The sequence below is a fragment of the Arctopsyche grandis genome, chromosome 5, assembly GCF_051622035.1.
Source record: "Arctopsyche grandis isolate Sample6627 chromosome 5, ASM5162203v2, whole genome shotgun sequence".
Lineage (NCBI taxonomy): Eukaryota > Metazoa > Arthropoda > Insecta > Trichoptera > Hydropsychidae > Arctopsyche > Arctopsyche grandis.
In genome coordinates this window covers 22,645,804-22,671,894 of record NC_135359.1, presented here as the reverse complement: position 1 = coordinate 22,671,894, position 26,091 = coordinate 22,645,804, and the positions used below count along the sequence as shown (strand labels likewise).

The 26,091-nt window shown below is 30.4% G+C and overlaps 1 protein-coding gene across 1 annotated transcript; it reads left to right on the top strand.

Annotated features, from left to right (window-relative positions):
* On the top strand, nucleotides 1–22,015 carry LOC143911954 (uncharacterized). The gene is made up of 5 exons (XM_077431054.1): nucleotides 1–142; nucleotides 3,104–3,435; nucleotides 19,426–19,623; nucleotides 19,704–19,839; nucleotides 21,240–22,015. The coding sequence occupies exons 2-5, from the start codon at nucleotides 3,231–3,233 to the stop codon at nucleotides 21,571–21,573; spliced, it is 873 nt and encodes a 290-aa protein (XP_077287180.1). The 5' UTR covers nucleotides 1–142; nucleotides 3,104–3,230; the 3' UTR covers nucleotides 21,574–22,015.
* Nucleotides 22,016–26,091: the final 4,076 nt, after the last annotated feature.

The window sequence follows — 26,091 nt, the reverse complement described above, 5'->3', positions numbered from 1 at the left end:
AATGAACGTTTAGTAGCGGAGCGACTGTCGGTGAAGTTGGCCGCGTGTGCAACGTCAACCATTCAACTCAATTTTAATATAATAAATCAATTAATTTAAAAACACGTCTAATACATTGGTATTCATCTAAATTAAACCAAAGGTATGCATTTAAATAAATAATAATTATGTTTGTTTTTTTTTCGTACATACATTTCGACCTCAGTGCAATCCAATTTGATAACGATTTAATGATGTTTCAATGTTTTTTTTATTATGCATGCTAATGAAGTGTTTATGTTTACAACGATATGGTATGTCATCGTGATCGGTCTTCGCGTTTTATGTAAATTAACATAATGAGTACTATAACTTCAAATTATTGTACAAGTATGTATGTATGTATTATAAAACGATTACAATTATTACCCTGTGCTAATGAAATTTTCGTATAATATACGTACATTTATGAATTTTAAAATAAAATATTTAAATGAAGTACATAATAAGGTGTTAATAGTATAATAAAAATAATAATAAAATGTTTAGTTCTTAAGATTTTTTAAATTTTATTAAAATAACGTGACTTCAAATTAGATAATTCGTTACATATATCATCATATAATGTTTGTTATATTGCAGATAACATTAATTTCACATTCATGCTCATTAAAAATTCAATTTAGATACGCACACACATTCAAAAATAGGTATTATCAAAATCTATGTAATGTGATACATACAAATACTATCTAATTTGAAAATGAAAGTAAAAAGTTCAATTTACAAAAATAAAAAAAACATTGAAATGTTTCCTGTTTAAGATTATTAAAAAAAAAGTTAACACAAAGTAACATAATAATCGAAATAAAACAACCTTCATCTGAAAGTCTATTTTACCGTTGGTTGAAAGTTTATTTGATTTTTTTTTAATATGAGTATTATAATTATATTTTATAAGTAATTGAATTATTATATTTTAAATTCATACCATTAAGTATATTTACTTTTCTCATTTCTGTGTAACACCTACGATTTCAATAACCTCTAAGTACTTTCGTTTAAATCTAGACCACTGAAGAGGAGCAAAAAGTAGTGAACTTGAGATTTATGATTGATTGATTTGATCAACTTAAGCCCTATCATTTCACCAAAGTTTCAATGACCTATAAATATTATTTCACACACTATATACCTGTACAATAATAACAATCGATATACCATTAGAGCTGTATACGGGTAACCACATACATACATACATATATGCAATTTTTTTTAAGTAATAAGCAATTAGTGAGTATTTTAAATTATGCGAATGTAAAAAGTGCATCAGTAATGCAAATCGACTTCATTATAAGTACTTTACATGTTTAATGATCGTTTAAATGAAACTTTAAGTATTTTTATAGTAAAACGTACCTAATTGTTTTACATATGTACATATATGGCATACGTTGTATTGATAGCCGGTTTATTTCAAATGTGATTTATTGTACGTATTCCGTCATATAAATAAAATCAAAATGTCTTTTTAAAAGGAAATAATGACTGTAAATTTTCCAGCTGAATTAATACTAAAATTTACATGCATATCATATTTAAAGATTTGATCTGACATTGAAGAAGAATGCTTTGAATTCATTAAAAAAATGAAAAACACAAGTAAAACGCATTTTAAAAGAACCGGATTTGTGATCGTTTTATTAGGATTTTTTTCATAAGACCGACTGTATTCTGGGAAAGTTCAAATTCCCAACACATAATGAAATTTAGCAAGTTCGTTTGCCAATCTCGATTGTTGACTGAAAATAATATTAGTCAACGTCTAAAAACGAATCGGTTAATTGCCAAAGTTCACATAAAAAAAGAGAAAATAAATTGCATAAGTTCCATCTCATATGGACGATTCATAATGTCAAAGAATCTCATCCGACGATTATCTTATCTCGTACCCGACTGCATTGCATTGACAATTTAATAATAAATCAATTATAATAAGTGCATACATATCCGAACGTTTACAATATTACTTCCTTAACAATTCATTCAATCGCTCGTTAATAAATCATTCGTATATGTACGGTATGTATTATAGTTTTATATGTAGTATGCAAATAAATCGAATTGCTAAAGTTACGCGATACATCTAACATCTTACGTGTAAGTTTGCATAGATTCATATAACACTTTCACTTTTATAATACCCGGTATTATGTCAATTTTTATTTAACAGAACTTTGTATACATACATTTGGTATATATGTATATATATATATAGTTTATATGTTGACAATAAATAATGTAAATTAAAAGAAAAACATTTTCAAATGTATGTCGAAACTTGACCTTTATTCCGCGCGCGTGTTATTTGTGTCATTCGAATATACCTTTTTGGGAATTTTAAAAATTCAAATTTTAAAATATAAATCTGTAGGACGACGTGTTTGTATTTTCTCATTTTAAAAGCTGTGGTGATTTATCTATTTTGCATATTCAAAGCATCCCATAATACGTGTTTCATTTATAAAGATCTCATATTTTCGATCTTGTATACGATTGGCGTTGATTTTTCGACTGCTATTTGAAAATCAATTATTTTTTTCTATTAAATTTATAATATGATTTTTGTGATGGATTAATTTCGTACACGATGTGCAACTGCATTGAGATTTTGCAACGATTTTCATACGAAACTGAAACAAAACACTTTTTTACTGGTTAACTATAATCAACTTGTGCAGCAATATCGTTGCTTTCTCGAAGCAACTGACACACTTTTTCATCTATTTGTATCGTATTGAATGCCTTTCGAAAGTGTGTCAGTTTCTTCCTCACATCGAAGGATATTTACGTAATTCGATATAAGTTTAAATAATTTGGGCATCTTTGGGCAACATGTGATTGAAGAGAATTCAACAGACTGATGTATGTATGTATTATATCAAATGTCATATTTGACATAAGCAAGCTAGCTCAAATCAATGCAAACTAGATTTAGGATTATATTTTTTTGTCTCATTGGAACTGATTATAATTTTGTCTAATCAAACGAAGGTTATCTTCTCATACGTATGATAATACCTCAAAAGACTTTTTTTTAACTTGTGTGTCATTTTGTTTACAGTCTGACTACGAACTGCCACTAAAGTCTACCATGTGAATCTCACGTTGTACATTCCACGTGTTATGCGATAGTCAACCGGTTGTGCATTTTTTTCTGTTCAGTGTTAGTATAGTAAAGTGTAAAAAAAATGAACTGTGCAGTGTTGTGTTTGGCCTTGTCCCTGGCCACGTGGTCGCAGGTGGAAGCCCAAAATCAAGAAGGCGGGTTCTATGATTCGAGATACGACTATTTGGATGTAGACACCATACTTGACAACAAGAGACTCGTGAGGAACTACGTGGACTGTCTGCTTAATGAAAAACCATGTACGGCAGAAGGGAAACAGCTGAGACGTGAGTAGTAGTAGATCAGCTGATTGATCATCATTCGAACCCAAATGATCTTAAATTAACTTACATCTAAACTCGCGGTATTTCACAGTTAAATTATTTTTAAGCAATTTCACATATAAATGTTTAATCAAAATTCTTTATTTCGAATATGAATACATATAAAAAAAATTTGGATGTGACCAACGCACGACTTTATCTATGTATTTGAGGAATATAAGGGGTATAAAAAACAAAATTCGATAATGAAACATATGTACATACACGTTCACATATACGGCTATGAGAGTATTTTCGATAAAAATTGAACGCAAAAGTAGGGAAACTTACACAAGATGAAAGTTCTACTTCCGGTTGTCAGATTTTGTTAAAAAAAAAATTTATTACTTATCACTGTAAATATTATAAACATAAAATATCAAGGAAAATAAAAATAATTTAAAAGGTCAAAATAAAATAATTAAATATTGTTTAAAAAAAAATACTACTTCCAGTTTACGACTTCTATCCAAAACCTTATCAACTATGAGTTAGCACATTAAGAATACAAACATGAATTTTCAGCTTGATAGGTTCAGTGGTGTGGAAAAATCATGTAGTCACAACATTTATGACTTTTCTAAAAAGAAAAAAGCCCTCTTCCGGTTAATTAAATTAAATGATTTTTTATTTTATTTTCATCACATTGATACTAAGATTATATGTATTAAAATTTTCTCGTGAAGAGCGAGAGTATTTAAAGCAGTGGTTCTTCACCTGGGTTCGATCGAACTCCAGGGGTTCGGTGAGTCAGTCTCAGGGGTTCGGTGGAGGTCAAGACACACACCCGACTCACATAATTCGGGTGCCAATTAAGAAGGGTTCGATGAATGCTCATATGAAACTGGTGGGGGTCAGTACAAGACAGTACAGTACGAACAAGAGTAACGGGGGGGGGGGGGCAATACCGCGGGCGCACCAGATTTGGTGGCGCCGCTAAAGCAAAATATATTTATGATTTATGTTTGCCACAGATTTTCATAGTAGCTTAGTTTTTTTTTTTGAAAAGTACAATGTGAGCGGGTGACGAATGTAAACTATTCTACAAAATACGCTAACAACATTGAAGTTGATGAGTGTTCTTTGTAATCCGCCTGTCAAACATGCAGTATTCCTAGTCTTTGTATTGAAAGCAATAATGTGACGTCCGATTTGAGCCCAATAATGCTTTTTATACATATATATTTTGTGATGTGGGGGGGGGGGGCGCAAAAAAAGCTTGCCCCGGGCATAATTTATCCTCGCTACAATATTGATTATACATCATATATCAAATAAAACTACCAAAATTAAAATAAAATTTTTCAACAAAACTATTACTTACAATTGAATTTTAAAAAATTATTTACAAATTTTACTTCGGACAATCTCGAAACAATACGTATTAAGTATTTACATTTTTACGATTTCATTGAAAATACATTCGGAAATTTTCCTAATGAAAATCGTGCTTACTTTTCTATATGTATTTGTCTCGCCTTTATAATTATGTATTTATGTTTCCGCCTTGCAAAAATTCACTTTAATTGAATAAAAATTTCGCCACAAAGCATTCTTCATTCATTTCGCTATGATCAATATTGCAACTTATTTTTAAACCAAACGGAAAACGTTTTGAAATTAAACATGATTTGAATTTGAATAGGAAATGTCATTTTATCATTTATGAAAGTCAACTTCTGAAACGTCACAAATCCACACCAATCTACCAAGATTGTTTCGGCAACTTCCTCAGTCGTGTTTCCCGAAATTGTATTGTTTCAAATACTCGTATAACGAAAAATCATACGTACATACATTTTAAGGGAACGACCGAAATTCACGATTGCCATTATTTCTCAATTGATTACAACAACGCCACGCGTTGATGCATCGTTACTTTCTCACTAATCGTGATTGCTCAATACCAAGATGGGCATTTGTTATAAAAATTACATACATAGACCATAATACATTATATATTTACGGCGATTATTTGCGTGACACACTTTACAGTTTTGTTGACAAATATTTCTATATAAAAACCTAATATTAATCGAGACAAGTGTCCATAATTTTAGAAAGAAAAAAGTTACGTCGAGTAGGCGAACTGAATATTCAATTGATATGTGTTTCACCATTCTCTCACAATTTCAAGGACATTTTTTAATAAAAAATATCCAGTTGTTGAATGCTCAAAAGCTGTACCAAAAAAAAAAAAAACGATTATGGAAAGCTTTGTTCGCATTGGTTCAAGTATTCCTTCCTTAAAGATGTTTCATTTTAGTAATAGTAATTCAATGACATTTCATTCATTATTCATGAATGGAAATAGTGAACAAAATAACAAACATAATAATAATATGCAAATATTTTTTTATGATTATTGCCGATTATATGAACGTGTCAAAAATTGACATTAACTTAAAAAAAATCCTCAAAATAATAAAGCAGTTGTCAATACAAAATATACCAACTATTACAATAATAAATGATTAATTCTCGTCCCATTGAAAAATCTTCGTATTTCATGTTGGGCTGCAGAGCGTTGACGATTGTTTATTGTATTATATCAATAATCTTTGAAACGCAAAAAATACTTTAAATTATAATCGAATTTCAAATCAAGTAAATAGCAAATTTTTCTGTCCATTATTTGCATATATTGTCTCCGGATGTTTTTAATTTAATAATACTATAAATATAATACTACATTTTAAAATGTCAAAATAGTATGTGTTCTATAGTAAATCAACAAGTTTCCAATACCGATAGCTGTAAATTGTTAAAAGAAACAATAAATAAAATAAAAAAAAACTTGATTAGATATGTACATACATGTACGCATAAAATAGCAAAAAATATTCAGAACAACGAAGCGAGCACGCAAGGGTGACCATATTGATGTAAAATAATTATATTATATAGGTATTATGAAATTCGACCCCACAAAACCTTGACATAAAAAGATGCAATTACACAACTGTAATACGTTTTCAGATCGATCATCTATCGAACGGTCACACTCAATAATCAACAATAAGTAAAATAATTATTAAAAAAAAAAAAAAAGATTTCTATGATATACATAAGGTCAACACCTACTGATGTGTTCAATATTCACTTACATATGTATGTACATATGTATTATAATTACGTCCAATGAAATCGAAAGCTATTATGTATGGTACGACAATCGACGAAATTCCCCTACGAATGTAAATAGTACTTAATTCGGTCGAAAAACCATCGACATAAAATCCAAAGACATTATTGCCCAATTTAACGATTTATTGTGTCGACTTAATGCGAATAAAACTGCGCAATGTACACATTTACGATTGTAATGACGTTGTGTATTTGCACGGCTGTACTCGGAGATGATAATCATTATTCAAACAAACATGTCAACTTCCGAATACTAAAACACCATATATGTTCATATGTACGTATATAAACAACCTTGATTGACAAGGTACTCTATTCATAATCAATTTTATAGGTCATTGCACGCAAATATGTCGGTACGTGTGTGAAATACGAGATCGATCGATTTTTCTTTAGAACTTTCATAAAATTTTACAATATATTATACATGTAGGCACACGTTTTTAAATACCTGTACGTTTCAAATAAACATTTTTCCACTTTTGTCACTTTCTATACCATCCTCAAATAAACCCGAAAACACTTGCTAATTGACCGTGTAAACTATTTGGTTTTTGTACAACGAAAAAAAATGTCCTTTTACAGTTACAGATAACGACTGCGAAATGTTTCAAATAGGGACTTTTCAATACGAGAACATTTTAAAAGACATCACGTTTAAAGGCATACATATAAAGGCATACTTTTTCAGATTTATTAAGAGTAAGCATATTTCACATGGCCTTGAGCATTCGTTCTCATTTAATAATAAAAGTTGTGTCGGTCCTGAGATCGCTAAAGCTTTTGCTAGTTTTTTTAGCTCTGTATTTGATCAGAGATCACCATCCCTTGATGCTAATTTGGCTTCCCAAATTGGTACTGAAGGTGTTATTATAGACATTCCGCGGGTCTCGCTTGGAGATGTTAGGATAGCAATTTTGAAGCTGAAAAGGTCTGTTGGGCCTGACGGTGTGCCCCCTGACGTATTAAAGGCATGCTGTAATTCGCTCTTAGAGCCTCTTCAGTTTATTTTTAACCTTATTCTGGATTCTGGTAATTATCCTGAAAAATGGAAATTATCTAGAGTCATTCCCATTCATAAAAGTGGCTCTAAAAATGAGGTTGAAAATTACAGACCTATTGCTATCATCTCGGCTATTCCCAAAATTTTCGATAATATCCTTCACCGTTTGATTCTTTTGCAGTTCAAAAGATTGTTGTGTGATGAGCAGCATGGTTTTTCACCATGTCGTTCCACTACCACTAATCTTGCCTGCTTTTCATATTATACCATGTCTAAAGTTGACCGTGGACAACAAGTTGATGTAGCCTACTTTGACTTTCGAAAAGCATTTGATCTTGTCAACAATGACGCTCTTATGATCAGATTAGCTGAAGTGGGCTTTTCTCCACGTCTTCTTAAACTCTTTGCTTCTTATCTTAGTGATAGGAAGCAATTTGTTAGATATGGTATTTATGAATCTCCTTCATTTTTTACGCGATCTGGTGTAACTCAGGGGTCCACCTTAGGCCCTTTACTATTTACAATAGTCATTAATAACCTCCCAAAAGTACTACGCAATGCTTCATGTCTCTTGTTTGCTGACGACGTTAAACTATTCTTTGCTGTTAAGGATGAGAGGCAAGCCTCTCTCCTTCAAGCTGATATTAACGCTGTTTTAGAGTTCAGTTCCAGTTTAGGGCTTGAACTGAATACTAGTAAATGTGCTATTATGAGTTATGGACGTGCGAATTCGCTCTATTGTCACGGATATTCCATTGGATCCGTATTGTTGAAGCGCGTGGAATCAATGGTCGACTTGGGTATCACTTTTGATCCTCAATTCACCTTTCACAACCACATCAAGACAATCGCTGACGTTTCCTTTCGTCGACTTGGATTTGTCTTGAGATATGCTAGATTATTCTCCAACCCCTTGTCTTCTCGCTTGCTTTTCAACTCGCTTGTTAGAAGTAAGCTAGAGTATAATGCAATTGTGTGGAATCCGCACGAAGCAAACTACTCTCTTATTATAGAAAAAGTGCAAAAAGCATTTCTTCGTTTTCTTTATAAGAAAGAGTATGGGTACTACCCATATCTCTATCCTACTCCTTTCCTTTTGGGCATGCTTGGGTATAATTCCCTTGAACTTCGGAGAAACTTCTCGTTAATTCGTTTCGTTCTCCAGCTATTGCGTGGTAATACGTCATGCCCGTTGTTGCTGGAACAGTTGGGACTTTATGTCCCTAATAATTATGTGCGTGGTAGACATCATCATTTAATGGTTGTACCTGCTGCTCGCACAGTTCTTTTTCGAATGGCTCCTATTCCAAGAGCTATTCGACTTCTCAATGAAATCGTTGCTGCTGTCCCTGAATGTGATATTTTCCACCTTGGGGAGCGTAGATTGTCGGATATTATCTTAACATATTTATCTGGTAACCTGCGCTCATCATTACTTTTTTAATTTGAATGTGATGAATGAGTGGAATCTTAATCTACTCTCTTCCATTTGGGCCTCGCTGTGATTTTATTTTTTATTCATATTTTGTTTTATTTTATTTTATTTTTTCTTTCTCTTTTGTACATTTTTATATACTATTTTAATTTTGATCAGTGTAAACAAAGAATGGGATTTATGGATTTTATTTTTAATTTTTACACTTTTGTTATTTTTTTTTTCTCTCTGAATGATGTATTATTTTCCTTTTGTTACTTTTTTTGTAATTTTATTTTACCATGTTTTCTGCTTTTGCTTTTTTCCTTTATTTACAGTTTACTTGTTTTTATATCATGTTTTTATATATTTTTCAAATGTAGGCCATTGTGGCGCATTAGGTTCTTCCTGTAATGCCACAATGGTCCAAAACTATTAAATAAATAAATAAATAAATATAACAGTCACTTTGATGACAAGGTTGTTCAGTTGAGATTTTTTTCACATTGACTCAATAAACATACAATATAATATATGTACATATGCACATTCATAGTCGAGAACACATTCAACTCTAATTTTCATACATAAAAAAAGGAACAGGAAGTAATCTTTCGAGTCAAATTAAAATTAAAACGTGCCAATACCATATTAAATTACATCATAATATCAACAAGTTTTGTGCACATATTTATGATCGATACTTCATCTTCCAAATATCAAAATCAAATTAATCAAAAACACACTAATATATGTAAAATCGACCCTGAAACACCGTAATACTACGTATATGATGAGCATTCTGCTGCTCTCTTCATTAATTACACTGACTGTAGAAACATATGTAAATATATTTTTTATGAGGGTTTATTTACGAGTAAAGCTTGCCTCCAAGACTAACGTCATTGTTGTATCATAAATTTATCTCAATAATGCCAGCATACCCGTGAATATTATTATTTAAATGCATAAATAAAGATCGCAAGAGATATAAAGCTTGCACATAAACACAGGAAATGATGCATGTCAATTCAATTATTCAAACCGTGTAATAAGTAAATGTCATCGGCATACGTGTCACATATCAATTCGACCGTAGTATAAAAATCATCAGCTATGTATTCCTAAAAGTAATGAATTTTATCGCTACGTCATTCCATTGTTCAATCAGTATTCTTACAGTGTAGAATAAATGAAGATCTTCTATGATTCAACGACATTATCTACGCACGATGGAAAGCCCCATAGATTGTCGAGATGTGTTCGAAATAGCAATTGAGAGGTCTTGAATGTACCGACAAGTAGTGAAAGTGTCAAAAGAATGTACATATTTACAAATATAGGTATCTGGGTAGAAATTTGAAAATTTTCAATTGTGTGAAAGTTGAACGCCACTGAACTGTACATAGATATCTCGAGATGAAGTTCGATCTTTCGTTTTCCAATCGGTTTTGTTACCAGGAAGTAAACGAGCATTTCCTGATTTTATACCTAGCGCATTTAACGAATGCACATTATGCACGCACTCGACAATTTTCTAAACGTTCCGCGTTTGCTTTCTCCCATCACTTCTCGATCAAGTGCTCTTCAGACGAGTGACTCGATTTTTTAAGCCTATCATAATCGGTGATCATACTTTCTTAGAGAAAATATTAGGCATATTTCCATACGAACCTTCAAAAGGCGATAATACGAAAAAGTTCTTCTACCATACGTAATTATTACTTTATCTACATATGTATTGAATCATGCAAAAATTCGAACTCCAAATTTTGACTGATTCGAACTCAGAATCAATCACTGATCACGTTTTCATGACTTAGAAAAAAATTGTGTGTGTGTGTCTGTGTGGCTTTGTGTCTGTGTGTCTGTGTATTTTGGGGATTTTTTGAACACCAATCGTCCTATGGAACTGAAACTTAGTATCGGTTATTGAAATTCTTATTAATACGACGTAATTTTTTTTTAAATTTTTAAGTTGACTGGAAATGGTAACTCCCCTTATATGTACATAGGTATCCCCTTTTTATAAGTTTTTGAATTGAATTATCTCCCAAACCGCGAACTGAATCGGATTGAAATTTTTTTACATGTAATAGAAATTATAAACTTTATACCCCTAATATATATATTTTTTATACTATTGTAAAATAAAACAAATATTAATTTAATACATCTTTGAAATCTATGTATATGTACCTACATATTCGGTAATTGCATTCAAACAAATAAGTGTGCGGAGAAAAACTAAATTTTCCAAACCAATTGAATAAGAAGTGGACATTTTTTTAAACTAGTTCGGATCTAAAATGTACATATCTATGTGTATACATTATTTTTATTTTATTTTTACATACATACATACTTCATATGTGCCATCACAGGGTATTAACCAAAGGCGACACATATGGTTAGATTATTTTTGTACATACATAAGTACAAAACAAAACAGTACATGTAGAATGCAATAGAGGCATATGTTAATTATATTGTTAATTATACATATGTTACTGATTTTTCGGATCCGTCACAACAATTATGCTAAATAAAATTGTAACAGAAAACGGTCGATCTGTGTATTAACAACCATAAGACCTTACCAGCAGTATATTTGGCCCTGACTTGACCCATGACCTCTCTACTGGTATGCAATAACTCATACCAGTGCACTACGCTGTGGCTTCATATCCACTTATTTACACACATTTTTTATGATTTGTTATTATATTATAATAAACAATTCCGTTATGTTTGCTCTTATATTTTTTTAAAGTGGATGATTCAACTGTATATCGATTTTGAGGCTTGTCTTAAAGATTTTTTACGAGTATTAACCAAAAAAATAAACCGATTTAACGAGAGGATCGTTGTAGCAACCTATAATTACTCATGTCATTCCAAAAAATAAGGCTATAGTCGCCCGAATAAAATATCAAAACTGAGACAAAAAATTAAGATGAAAATTGGTGTCGTAAAATAAATCACAAACAATTTAAAATACATTGCTCTGATTTGACTGGGATGGATACAAAACAACCATGTTAAAATGCTCAACAACCTTAGAAGCATTCAATTTATTCAAATCCTATGGCCTATTCCTTATGTATGATTCCTTATGTACGTATAAGGTACTGGAAAATCCTAATATCCCTACCCGAGAAATTGACGTAAATTTATTTTAATATCAAATTGCATCATGATTTTTACTATTTTAAATAACAGTTTTAATTCAGCTCAAGAGCTTCAGTCAATTAAATGTATATAATATATGTACATATGTCGAGTAAAAGGCACCTTAAGGTTATTATACGCTATACAAGTTCAACCTAACGGATAATATTATATCTCGTCCTTTTAAAATATATCATCAATTAAACATTTTTGCTTCCAAGTAGAACGTTTACTTGCAAAACCAGAAACAACCGTATTCACCTTATAAACTATAAACATAACTGTTGAAATAACTTCAAGCGTTGGAAGTACACTCAATGTGACATTATATGTATACTTTTCAGGTCAATTAGAATCGAAGAGGATATAACCGTGTAGTATTTGAGTACAACATTATCAGGTGTGTCAGCTTTCCCCGTTTTAATGATTGTATCTCTTGTCTACACTAAAATTAAAATATTTGGGGCGAGGAAAAAATCCATCGACATACAAATATTATAATATTTAAAAATACTGATACTTTTCAACGTAAATAAATGCAGAAAGAGTGGTGGAAGTATCTTCATATAAGAACTTCGTATCCATTCGAAATATACTCAAATTACAAATAAATATTGTAGGTACTTGCAGTATTAATGACTATATAAATCCATGCATATACATACATACATACATAAGTGCAATACAGGAGTAAATTGTTACAATGATCAATCACGTTCAAATCATTACTGTCTATAGTCACAATTAAATAGGAAGGTCAATCGATAATGTTTTTTTTGCTATAAAAGACTATTTTAAACTGCAGTATGGGTACATACTTGAGTTAACTTTGGCGCATTTAAATTAACATGCAATTTCAATATAATACATAATATTATATAATCAAATACGTATGTAAGTGCTTAATTTTCTAGATCACTGGGTATTAACCTTTAATCGTTTCGTGCAATTTAATTTATTGACTTGTGAACTGCGTGTCGATAATGATCTTATTAGTTATGATAATTTATATTATTCTCCGCCGTAGTACGTGCATTACGCAGATACTCGTAATTGGATATATAAATTATAAATCATAAGGGAATAATTATTTAGTAAATTTTAAAATGTAAAAAATATGTATACATTTTGTGCGTAGCTGCTTCAATAAGACACACATTTTTTTACATTTTCCATCAATTTAGTGAAGTATCTTGTAGAAAAATTCCTACAGTGGCTACACCTTTCTAAAATAATATAATTAATACATTTAAATTTTAATGACGATAATTTTGGTTGTTTCGATTTTTAATAATAAAAATTCTCAAAGTAAACATGTAAACAATTTTACATTTGTCGTGCGCAAAGTATTCAATGCAAATATGCAGATAAGAATTTACATTTTAAGATTATACACTAGTTGAGGTGAATTGAAGATTCCGAAACATTTTAAAATGGTATATTCAAACAGTTAAAAATTTAAAAGCCTTATATGAAAGTACGACAGGTTTCAACAGATTTTACACAAAATTGCAGAAAAGCCTTGTTTTTTTGAATATTTTGCTCAAATTCAATGTGCTTAAAAAAATTACATATACATACATTGTATGTACATATATCGTCGATATACTATGTATCATATACATATTCATGTCTTATTGAACTTGCAATATCTGAAGACTCGTTTTCCCAATTTTTTCAGTTTATTTCACCTTCGAGTTTGTATATACATACATATATAAAACACGTATACGAAATTTTTTTATATATATTTAAATATTTGTTTTAAGAGATAAACATTAACTCTTAAAAATATATAGGAAGAATTAATTTTTAAACGTTTTTTTCATATTTTAAAGGTGTGTTAATAGTGTTGCCAAAGTCGCTGCACAGCATTTATTCAACGATTCCAGAAGTCTACACGAAACCACCGCTCAATCCAGAATAATCTGATCTACCGTGTGTACCTCTTTATAAAGGACAAGTTGCACACCACAGCTTCCTTGATCCGTTTATGTATCTATTGTCTAGACACGTAAAAGTCTACCGTGGTTAGTCTATTGTTTTATAAGAACTCCAGCGTTTTCTTTTGTTCGGGCACTTACTGAGTCCCGTTAGCCTAATCCGAGGTCTCTATTGTTCACCCACGAATAAACTTCACAATAATTTTCGTATATTAATCCTTTGAATGGTGATCAACGCCGATCGGCGTTTTGCCAACAAGTCCATGGGACTGGAACACGCCGATAGGCATTGTTTTTTGAGCATGTACAAAGTAAACAATAATACTACCCGTTAAGCCTTTCCAGGTAGTATTGAAAATAACATGTATTGAACGTGGGTCGTGTAATCCATGTCAGTCATTTTTCAACTATTATAAAGATTGGTTTACACCAGAATTCCTGAATTTATAACCATCGCATAATTTCCCGATGGAAATTCCCAGCTGCTGAGTATTTTAGATTGTGGCTTGGCATTTTAACAACAATGAAGAAGATGGAACAAATACATATAATGTGTACAACACTTGCTGAATTGATAAATCAATCGATATACGTTCTCTGTAGTTTTTTTATACAAACCGGACTTAACTTGGCAATGCTGTTATTTTGTTTTTGATTTTTTTTTGTTTATTTTATCTTTTGTTTATTTTATGTTGTTGCAAGATATATTAGAGAGTCTAAACACAACTTTACAAAACTCTAAATCCTTAGCGGTAGCTATTTAGGGTAGTGATCTAGGGTTTGTTTGGATTAGCTACAATTTTTATACCTGGTTTCTATTAGATTTCTAAATAATTCTAGTTGGAAATGTTGCGTGGCCGGCTCTTTTCAGCTCTTTTCAAAAATTTTCAGCGTGGCGGGCTCTCAACAGAAAATACATCAGCACTCAAAGGGTTAGAGATATGACATATACAAAAAACATTTGTGTATGCAATATACAAACTCCTGTTTAAGCAGACGAAAAGTTGAGAAAACGAGTCTCGAGATGTTGCAAGTTCATTCTACACTTAAACAATCTATAAAATTGTAAAAACACTATTCAATTTCGACAAGAATTTAGCTCCTGACATATCTACAAATAGTTAAGTACACTCGCCATTGAGCTATGTAAACCGTGGCTAAAAAATACAATTACTTTATTGAAAAAAAAAGAAACATTTCAGCATAGCACGACCTTCGTTCGTTTACGACACGTGTGGTGTACGATAGCCATAATTTAACACTCGTCCAGAGCTCGTCTTCTCTCAAGAAGAGATAATGAAAACGCAGCGATCATTGTCTTTTGGAACAGAACGAATGCCTTATTGTTCTTCATTGTCGCATTAGCTTTAACAGGACATACAGAGGTCTTCAGCACAAAACGAGCGCACTTGGTTTACGACATCGTACGTCATGTCGGCTTGAATACGAAAACGTGTAGGAAATTCGCTTTCCGTTCGAAAAATGGCGAAAATACCCATTGAAAACAGCTGCATAGTACGGTTATCGTCCTTGGGTGCGAAAATTTAAATGGTTTTCACACGTCATTGCGTGTCCAAGTTTGGCGCGCCGGAAGTCGAACATCGCCATTTTTACGCCATGAAAAATCCTATTGTCTTTGACTTTATGCCGGTGTAAAATCCATCAATCTGACGAGATGTCTCCCTTCAGATTGCTTGCGTACTTAATATTCGTACTGTGGATTGTTGCGTTTTAAATGTGCATTGCATTTTAATTCGTATAATTGTGCAACGTGTAATGCGGTACACAAGAATGTGGAATGACTGGTTTATTAACTTAAATTCAAATCACATATGCATTATTATAAAAATCGATAACAATAGTCAGTATTTAGAATTGGGGCTTCCAAGCCGGCTTAAACTGAAACCGAAAAACCGGCTTTTACCATTTTTCAAAAAGCCGAAAACCGGTTTTTTTGACTCGATCAACCGGCCTTTTAATGTTTTCTTTAATTAATATATTGTTTTCCTCAAAACTAACAATTATGAATTTCAAATTTCTATTAAAGATCAAAAAAAAATGTGTATATCCAAACTTTCTAAGGGAATAGACGGATATTTCTTTGAACAACAAAAAAAGGTAAAGCACTAAATAGGTGGTTTTGAGATTCAGTAATAGACGAAGACCAGGTCATAAACCTATACAATATTATTGAAAGTAGTATCAATAACCTACATAAGACCTTTCAGAATTTCGGCAAATTAGGTTTTCCATATTTTGTAGTTTTTGTGCGTTTAGGTATAAAAGTATAGAAAACGTTATTTTAAGTTATTATAAGATTGCTATACCATAGTCCGCCATTGATTTTATTTACTATTTTATTATGGTTTTAAGATGTTTGTGATATGCCGTTTCAAATGAATTCGTTTCCGAAAATTGCAACGTTTTGAAACGCTTTTGCTGTTTTAAGCTAAAACAGATTCATAAAAATAATTTCTAGAGATGGAAATATTTCATAGTAAAATACGTTTTCGGATCACCAAATTTATCTCAGAATTAAATTCAAATTTTTTGAAAGCGATGAAAGCCGGTCAACCGGCTTTTTATTTGTAAAAAAACCGAAAACCGGCTTTTTCTTTCTGGCGGTTTTTTGAACTCCTTAATTCAGAATTAATCAATTATTGTTACTAATTGCGAAACAGCCCCTTTACGATATTTTGCTATTAAACAAATTATAAGTATGTATATGTTACAGTCCAAGTATTCACTCCGGTTCTTTCAAGAATGAACTAGTTTGTTTACACAAAAACTATTGATTTTAGTGCTGACAGTCAAAATATATCCAAAAATAGACTCACCAGGGATTGCACGACACTTTTAGCTATCAAACCCTTTGAAATGTCAAAACTCCAAGTATTTAAAATGGAAAATATGTATAAAACGTATCACAACATTGCTATAATTCCCAATTCCATTTAAAAAAAAACGCAACCCAGAGTAAACATATAAATATCATATTATATTTAAGCATATATATAGCAGAGTAAGCTCCTACATATGTTATAATTATCTGTGTGGTAGACGTTATCATTTGATGGTTGTACCTCCCGCCCGCACAGTACTTTATCGGATGGCTTTTATTCCAAGAGTGATATTTTCCACCTCAGTGAGTGTATCAAAAACTATTTTAACCTATTTGTCTGGTAGCCTCGGGGCTGGATTTAGATGTAGTGAGGCCCTAAGCTATTTGACATATGAGGCCCCCCCCCCCCAACTCAAAACGAGACGTGTCCGTTAAAATAAAAATAAAAAATTTGGTTCACACATACTTTTTTTACAGATAACTTTTTTTGTTTTTATAGTATAAAGTCTTAAACTCAATGAGAGTTCAAAGTTCAAAATTATGAAAATGGATTTGTTGAGTTTTGATTCTAAAAGTGACATATTCGGAATCATCGTATAATTCATTGAGATAAAATCATAAAAATTAAATAATACATTTTCTATGGTTGAATTTTTATTGTTAAGTGCTAAATTTGATTTTTAAAATGATAAATTCGATTTGTAAAATGTTGAATTCAATTTGAAAAGTGTAGAATTTGATTTGTAAAATTTGAATTTGAAATGTTACAATATTACAATAATTATTGCACAAATTATTATTTTTAATTAACATATATTTTCCCTCATAAATCCCAACTATGTTTAATCAGTCAATTCGCAAATTTTGATCTTCTTTATTGCTTTGTATTCAAGACTGGTTCTTATACATACATACATACATACATATATATGTACATACATAATATAGTGGTGCTGACTGTTGATGCAAGACATTTCCAGTTTTTCTCCTATTATGTTTTGTGACTACTTCCATTATTGTCTGAACTTTTGTGACTATTGTTTTTTTTGTACTGTATGTATAAATATGTATGTATTTTATTTCTATACATTTTTTTTTTTTGTTTTTTTTCTTCTCTGTTATATTTTGACTATTGTGGAATTTCTGTAATGCCACAATGGTTCAAACTTTAAATTATAATAGAACATGGGGCAAACGATTGAGTAATAATTTGTGCACGAACAAATTAGTTCGTTTGTTATTTTGTATTATAACAAACTAGTATATAATATATATTTACATATATATTATATACTACTGTTTTTATCCGGCTTCGCTCGGTATTTGTAATATAAACCACTTAAACATGGCCAATCTAATAGTAAACATTTTATTAAATTCATTTGAATAGGTTTATTTAATTTAAATGTATTTGAATATTCATTTGTTTTTTTATTAAATTGAACGCCACGGATTTTACGAACCAAACAAACATACATATATACATACATACAAAGTCTCTTTCGAAATTATATATTACATAGATTCATGAACGAACGAAATATACACTCGAACTGAACCATATACAAGTGCGTATGTACATATGTAGTTAAAACGTCAATAATATTATAATTGTAATTTAAAACGAAAGCAAAACCATAATTTCATAAGAAATATAATATGGCTCTAATTTTAATCATAATTTGATTCAAATTCGTGTACATGTTTTAGAAAGTAGAATAACCTTAATCTTGAATTGTGAATTACATTCCTACAGAATTGTGAATTACATTCCTTTAAATTTTTGATTTTAAATTTATAACCAAACTTTATTATGTTGAAAATTGATGTTCAATACAATGTGAAAAATACTCAAAATTCTCCCAGTGTATTTTTGTTACCAAGGTTTATAAACAATTCACAACTTTTACTTAAAATCAGAAGGAAAATCAGTAGCAACTACAATATATGCACATAAATATTATTATAAATTAACATTTTGAATTTGATACCTTTTAAATACGAGGAAGTTAGTATATGTATGTATATAAAATATCAAACATGACACCATGGAAATCACTATCATCGTCTTGGAAACGAAATATTAAAAATTTCGAAAAATTATCACGTAGCTTCAAATTATGCTTATAAATACGACATAATATCTACAAATTATAGTAATAAAAGCTCTACTCCCATGCAAGTCAACTCGACTGTTGCAACGACAACATTCGCCTTTCGCTTTTAACACCCGCCTATTCGAATTGTCCAATACCTGTATAGACCTACATATGTATTATATATATGTACATACATACATATGTATATTGAAACGGCATGTAAATGTGGTTGATTTAGTCACGGTCAGATCAGTTCACAGGTCCCCAAATTCACGCTTCGACATTTCAAAACGTAATAATTAGCCTATAATGATTTTTTTCTATTATTATTTCAGGAATATTACCCGAAGGCTTGCGTACGAAGTGTGCTCGTTGTACTCCGAGACAGAAACACAACGCTTTGGCCATCTTGAGCAGACTTCAAACTGAACATCCCAAAGATTGGGAACGTTTGGCGGCCCGTTGGGATCCAACCGGTGACTACACGAGACGATTCAAAGATTACCTGGAAAAGGATGACAACAATCGCATAAGTGAGTATACGAGCCAAAATTCAAAGATGTACATATTTTGATTTTGAAATGTTTTAATTAATTGATTGTTTATTTTTTAGGTGATGAAAAGCCGTTCCGACCTTCGCCACCAAGACCGGCTGTTTTGAATCGTTTTGGTCCAGATGTAGATGAGATACCTTCGCCTTCAGAGATCAATCCTACGATTAGGTCCATCTCCAGCTCGACGACGATGAGGTTCACTATCAGTTCCATGCTTTAGCTTTAATTATAATATATTATAGACGTGTCACGATTCAAATCGGTCGATTTTCGCCGCACCCATGTTATTTATGTATTGTTTTTTCAATTAATTGTTACAATACTGACAGGTTTCTATTTAGGTTAAACACTCAAGGGCTAATTGCTAATTATGTCTGAAGATAATAGACAATGATTTCAAAATTATTAAATCACAGAAATTTCCATCCGAATTTGATCCATTTATATGATATACTAGTGGTTTTACCCGGCTTCATTAGGTATTTGTAATATAAACTGCCTAAACATGGCTAATCTAATAGTAAATATTAATTTGTTTTTTTTTTAATATCATTTTTTATTTGAATGAAAAAAATTTCATGATAGCCAATCAGAAACAAATGTTTTTTTTTATATATATGGGAATCGGCACTGAAATTGGAACCGGGGATCGGAAATGAAATCAGAATTGAAACTAAAACAGGAATCCGGAACCGGAACTGAAAAAGGAATCCAGATCCGGAACTGAAAAAGGAATCCAGATCTGGAACTTAAAAAAGAATCGGGATCCCTAGCTGAAACAGGAATCCTGATTCGGAACTGAAAGGGGAACCGGAACTAAAAATGGAATCCGTATCCGACACTGAAAAAGGGATCGTTATCGATATTGTCGTCATAGAATTTTAATAGAACGTTACAGATTCTATGTACGAACCAAAACTTGCATACAAAGTCTCTTTCGAAAATATATATTACTAGTGGTATTACCCGGCTTCGCTCGGTATTTGTAATATAAACCGCTTAAGCATCGTTAATCTAATAGTAAAAGTTTTATTAAATTTATTTGAGTAGTTTTATTTTATTTACATTTATTTGAAAACTCATTTATTTTTTTACTAACCTCTTTTACGTTTTTATTAAATTTAGCGTCACGGATTCTACCACCCAAACCTTACATACCTACATACATTAAACTTTACATAAAAAGTCTCTTTCCAAATTATATATTAGAATATGCATGTTTGTATGATACGTACTTTTTGAAGGGTAATTTTATTTTTCATACATATGTATATGCTTACATTTTTAAGCAAAATCTTACAGATTTACTACCTCTAGTCCTAATAGTGTAATCCTAGTTATTTATCCTAATAGATCTTGTTTTAATTTAATATGATAAAACATTCCTCTGACAGTCAAATATTTTTGTCTATGAATTTGTATCGATTGTTTAACATGGCAACTATGATAGTATTCTCTTGTTTTATTTTTTATTTAAAAACATATTTAACACTGTTTATATTTTTTTTTATTAGAGACAATTAAATCAAAGATTATTTAATAATCTCAGTGTTGAAATTTATATAAAAATTCAATCTTTAAATAAAATGTTTCAGGGTGACTTCATCTCCTTCTACTTTCGATGAGATGGCTCCTTCGACTACTTCACGGCCCACAGTTCCAACAACCACACCAAAAAAAGAAGAAAAGCCTACAACAAGATCAACAACAACAGTCAGGCCAAAACAAAAATTGACCACTAAAAAGCCAATCGAGTATCCGACCCTACCTCCACCTGTTAATATCGATCTGACGCCAATCTACGCAGGTACAATGGGCCTCATCGACCATTTTGGAAATAAAATAATCAGAACGACCGAATTCGTCACCGACATATTGAGAAACACTGTGAGAGTGGTCGTTGGTCCACACGCGGGTGGCAGAAATTAAATTGCTCTTATATCAAAATTTCGATGTAGTGTATTTGTGATATATCATAATTTTGAGTAATCAAATCAGACTGAGTCGTTCGTTGGAGCTATCTATGTATGTATGTTGTTGTCCAACAAGATGAACAACGTTACAGTGTTATTAAATCCAAAATTCAAAAGCTGCCTTTTTCGAGTTTGACGATGCCATAATATTGCATAAGTATTGATATTAATAGAAGGAAATATCTATGACATTTTTTTATAATATAATAATTATAATACGCACATGTTGTTTTTATTGAATATAAGATTATGAATAGATTTTAATAATCTACTATGTATCTTAGCTAAGGTATAACTATTACATGATTTTATTATATAGTGTATGTATACATAGTATAAAATAATGTATGAGTTTATTGATTTAATTTTTCTTTTGTAAATAAATTGAGTCCTTTCATAATTTTAAACATTTTATTTAACAATCCCCCTGTATATCATCAATAAAAGCTTTTAAAAGCGTAATAATATCAAACATTTCAATGCTTCACTATGTTATTTATATTTTTTAAGCTTAAATTAATAAAATAATCAAAATAGTATTGAGACATCTAGCGGTGGAAAATAATATTTATATTGAAAGCATTTCCTTGGAGAATTTTCTTTGCTTTACAAAATCAAATAAAATAAAACTCATCCTTTCGATAGTTTTAGTATGCGCATATGAACTATTGTATAAAAATGATTATATATATATAAATATATTTCATTGTAAATAATAAAATATTCTAGATACTTAATACTGTCAATGAAACAGATTTTAAGTACAAAGAAAATTTCTCAATAGAAAATTTTCACATCATATCACAATTTATGTAAGAAAATGTCACAACAATACATTAATGAATACATGCAATCTAATTGTGATTTTTAATCTTTCATTTATGTGGAACTTTCATAGCTATAATATGATATTATTATACAATTGAAACAATGAAACAATTCCCATAAAAATTCTTCATTTACTGTTTTCATATGGCCTTAAAATAAGAGGAAACATTTATTTGCTAATTTTATAATAATACTTATACAAAAGTTCTGAAGATCAATAAAATTTATTTGTGATAAATATTTTATCCAATAACAAATAATAATGTTTTTCCAATAGAAAAATATTTATAATGGAAACATTTACATATGTATAATTCATAAGCATTAAACTAAAATATTCCTGTTTGCGATTAAAAACGGTACTTTAAAACTGTTGAAATTCCATTCTCATCACATCATACGGTTTTTGAATTTGCAAACAAAGCAGGGTGATATTTAGAAAAAAATATAATATTTAAATTAATTTAAAAATTATACTACATTGCATGTATCTAAATGTAAGTAAACTCTAACATAAATTCAATCAAGTTTTCCTCATAATATAAATCATTCTAAGAACAAACCAATTAAAATGCGGTCAATGACATATCTCATGATTGAAAAGGTATACTGTATCAATATTTATTTACTATTTACATTTTGTATATGTAAGAGCATGTCGATTTGAGTCTTGTAAGAAGTTGCACAACAGCGGTTTTACCAGGTTGACGCACGGTAAGGAAGTATTTAACATTTCCTCTTATATCATAACTGCTTTAGATCCATCATTAACTGCACACAAGAACTTAACAAATGTACATATGTACATTTCACAATGTCAGTAACAATACAAAGTATCATGAAGTAACTTAAAAGCACTGCAGACAATTCACAGAATGTCTCTAAATGTAATCTTTCAAGAAACCTACATATGCATACATATGTCGGTACAAAAATTCTCGGAACAAACTTTGTTTAAATCCTCGGCCGCAATACATTAATTGATAGCCTCTGAGCAAGGTCGATTTTTCTTCAAATCGACAACAAGCAAAGCAAAGCAATGCAACATTGATTGTCAAATGTGTGGAATTTAAGGCGATTCACAACAAAGTGTTGCATTCCATTGATCGTATTTGACGATAATGAAATCTGAGTCCTAAGTTATACGTTACGAAATCCAACAGCTTCTAATCATTGATTTAAAATAGTGATTCTCAAAATGTCACACAAACTGGTCATAAATATATCAAGCAAGGGCGTTCGAAATTATCACCATCGTATTTATTTTTGTGTGGTTTATGTTGTATATTTGTTTAATGTTAATATACATATTATTGATTCAAAACAAGTATGTGAATTGTAGTTTTATTTTGGGATTTTGGAGTACTGGATCTGTCAATTTGGAAGAATTGGAAAAGGCCTTAAAAATGTTTTTTGATTTTTAGAAGCTTTTTATTATTTATATATGTATTATATATCTTAGGTATATCCTGATAACTACAGATCCAGTGATCATTTTTTATTTTACACATTTTTTATATTAGTATTTATAATATTATTATATTTTGTTATTTATAATGTTTGTATGTATTAAATATAAAATCAATTTTAAATTTAAAAATTATGAAACAGTTTTATACTCCAATTTACCAAACACTTAAATGAATGACAAACCGGATGGACTGAAAATAAATCCTTCTTTACTCTAGACGTGTTCGAAATTTTAAAATGAGCCGTTTTTTAGAATATATTAAAGTTGTTGGAAGTAGACGGAAATATTTTTAATTAAGGTGAAACCTAGAACAGAGCCTTGAGGATAACTCAGAGTCTGGAGCAGAGTTGGAGCAGAGCAGAGAGAATTTTTAACAACTCAAACATTTAAAATGTAATTTTATATACATACATATATACACAAGATTAATGATTTTAGATGAAAAAAAAAAACATTGTAAATATAATAGAATACAATTCTTAAGATAAATAAATGATAAGCAAAAATGGAATTTTTTTTATTAAATTAATTCGAAATTAGAGAAATAGGTTAGTAGTAGTACTAATAGAGGAAAAGCCAGAGTGGAAAAGGTTAACCTTTTTCTCTCTGGTTAAAGGTTCCAAAGTTTAAAGGTTAACCTCTTTAATTTAATTTTTTGTGGATATTTTTATGTACATATTATTTACATAGGGGCATAAAAATGTTATTCTGGCTTTATTTGTAGAAAATACATTCATAATTTTTCATAACAAAGCAACGAAAATGAACATGACATACCTGGAGCGCATGACCGGGCAGCTATATCGTACACGAAATCCATACAACATAATTCTCATACGCTATATGAGAACACCGACTAAATATAGAAAATACATTATGATATAGGAAAAGTATTTATTTATATATATATATATATATATATATATATATATATATATATATATATATATATATATATATATATATATATTTTTTTTTTTTTTTTTTATTAATTGAAAAATCAACAGACAGGATGTACAGAGATAGGTATAAAAATAACAAAAAGTAAATAAATAATATATGTAACATCCGAGTCCAATAATAGATTTTTACAAAAATGAAAAAGATAAATATAAGGAAAACAAATTAAAAAGTAAAGAATAAAGGCATGATAAAATATGTAGTACATTGCATAATTAAACTAAAGTATTAAAATATTTGGAAAAGGTTATAAGATAGAATATAAGAAGAAATTGAAATTTACAAATATAAAACAAATGAAAAAGGTAAATACAAAACAAACAAATGAAAAGGAAAAGAATGAAAGCTATAATATGATTAAATAGCACATTACATAACTAAACTAAAGTATAAAAATAATGGAAATATTGGAAAAATAGAATAGGAGAAAAAATGAATCAATCGGTCAAGATTCTCTTGACCGATATATATATATATATATATATATATATATATATATATATATATATATATATATATATATATATATATATATAATTTTAGCTATCAAGCTAATTTAACAATATGTCTTAATTACTTAACTCTAAAATTTATAATTAACTTATATGTACTGTCCCTCACAGAGGTGTCTCTTCGCACCTCGCAAGAATGCATCCATGGTCTTAGCAGACCTGATGCACTCAGGAAGGGCATCAGGTCTGCTAAGATGGTGGAAATAAATCAAAAATAGCTCCAAGAACAATCTTCAAAGTTATTGTACATTGCATTGTGCATTGTTTTTGAGGGAGAACATATATAAAAGTACTCAATTGGAAGTTTCATTTGTTAATTTTGTATATTTAATTACTTCATTATCTTGAAATCAAAAATTACATTTAAAAAAGTCACATGGTATGTGAACCTTCTATGTATGTATGTATGTATGTATGTACCTTCAAAGTTCATCAAAACGTTGCATCACAACTTGAGTCCTAATCAAATTATTTGACAGGGACTTGATGGGGTTAAAGACCATCGGATAATGAATATCCATAAGGTGGTACCACCATGGAAGACCTTCGATTTTTACCCATGTGGTTTCGTCAGCGGTCAGGGGTTGCGCAAGTGTCTTCGTCGCGGCTAATGAACTCCGATGTCGCCAATCCGGCCCTGCGTTGCTGTATGAGACATGAGAGGCATATAAAACAGGGCTGGCTTGCTGATGGCCCCCAGTCC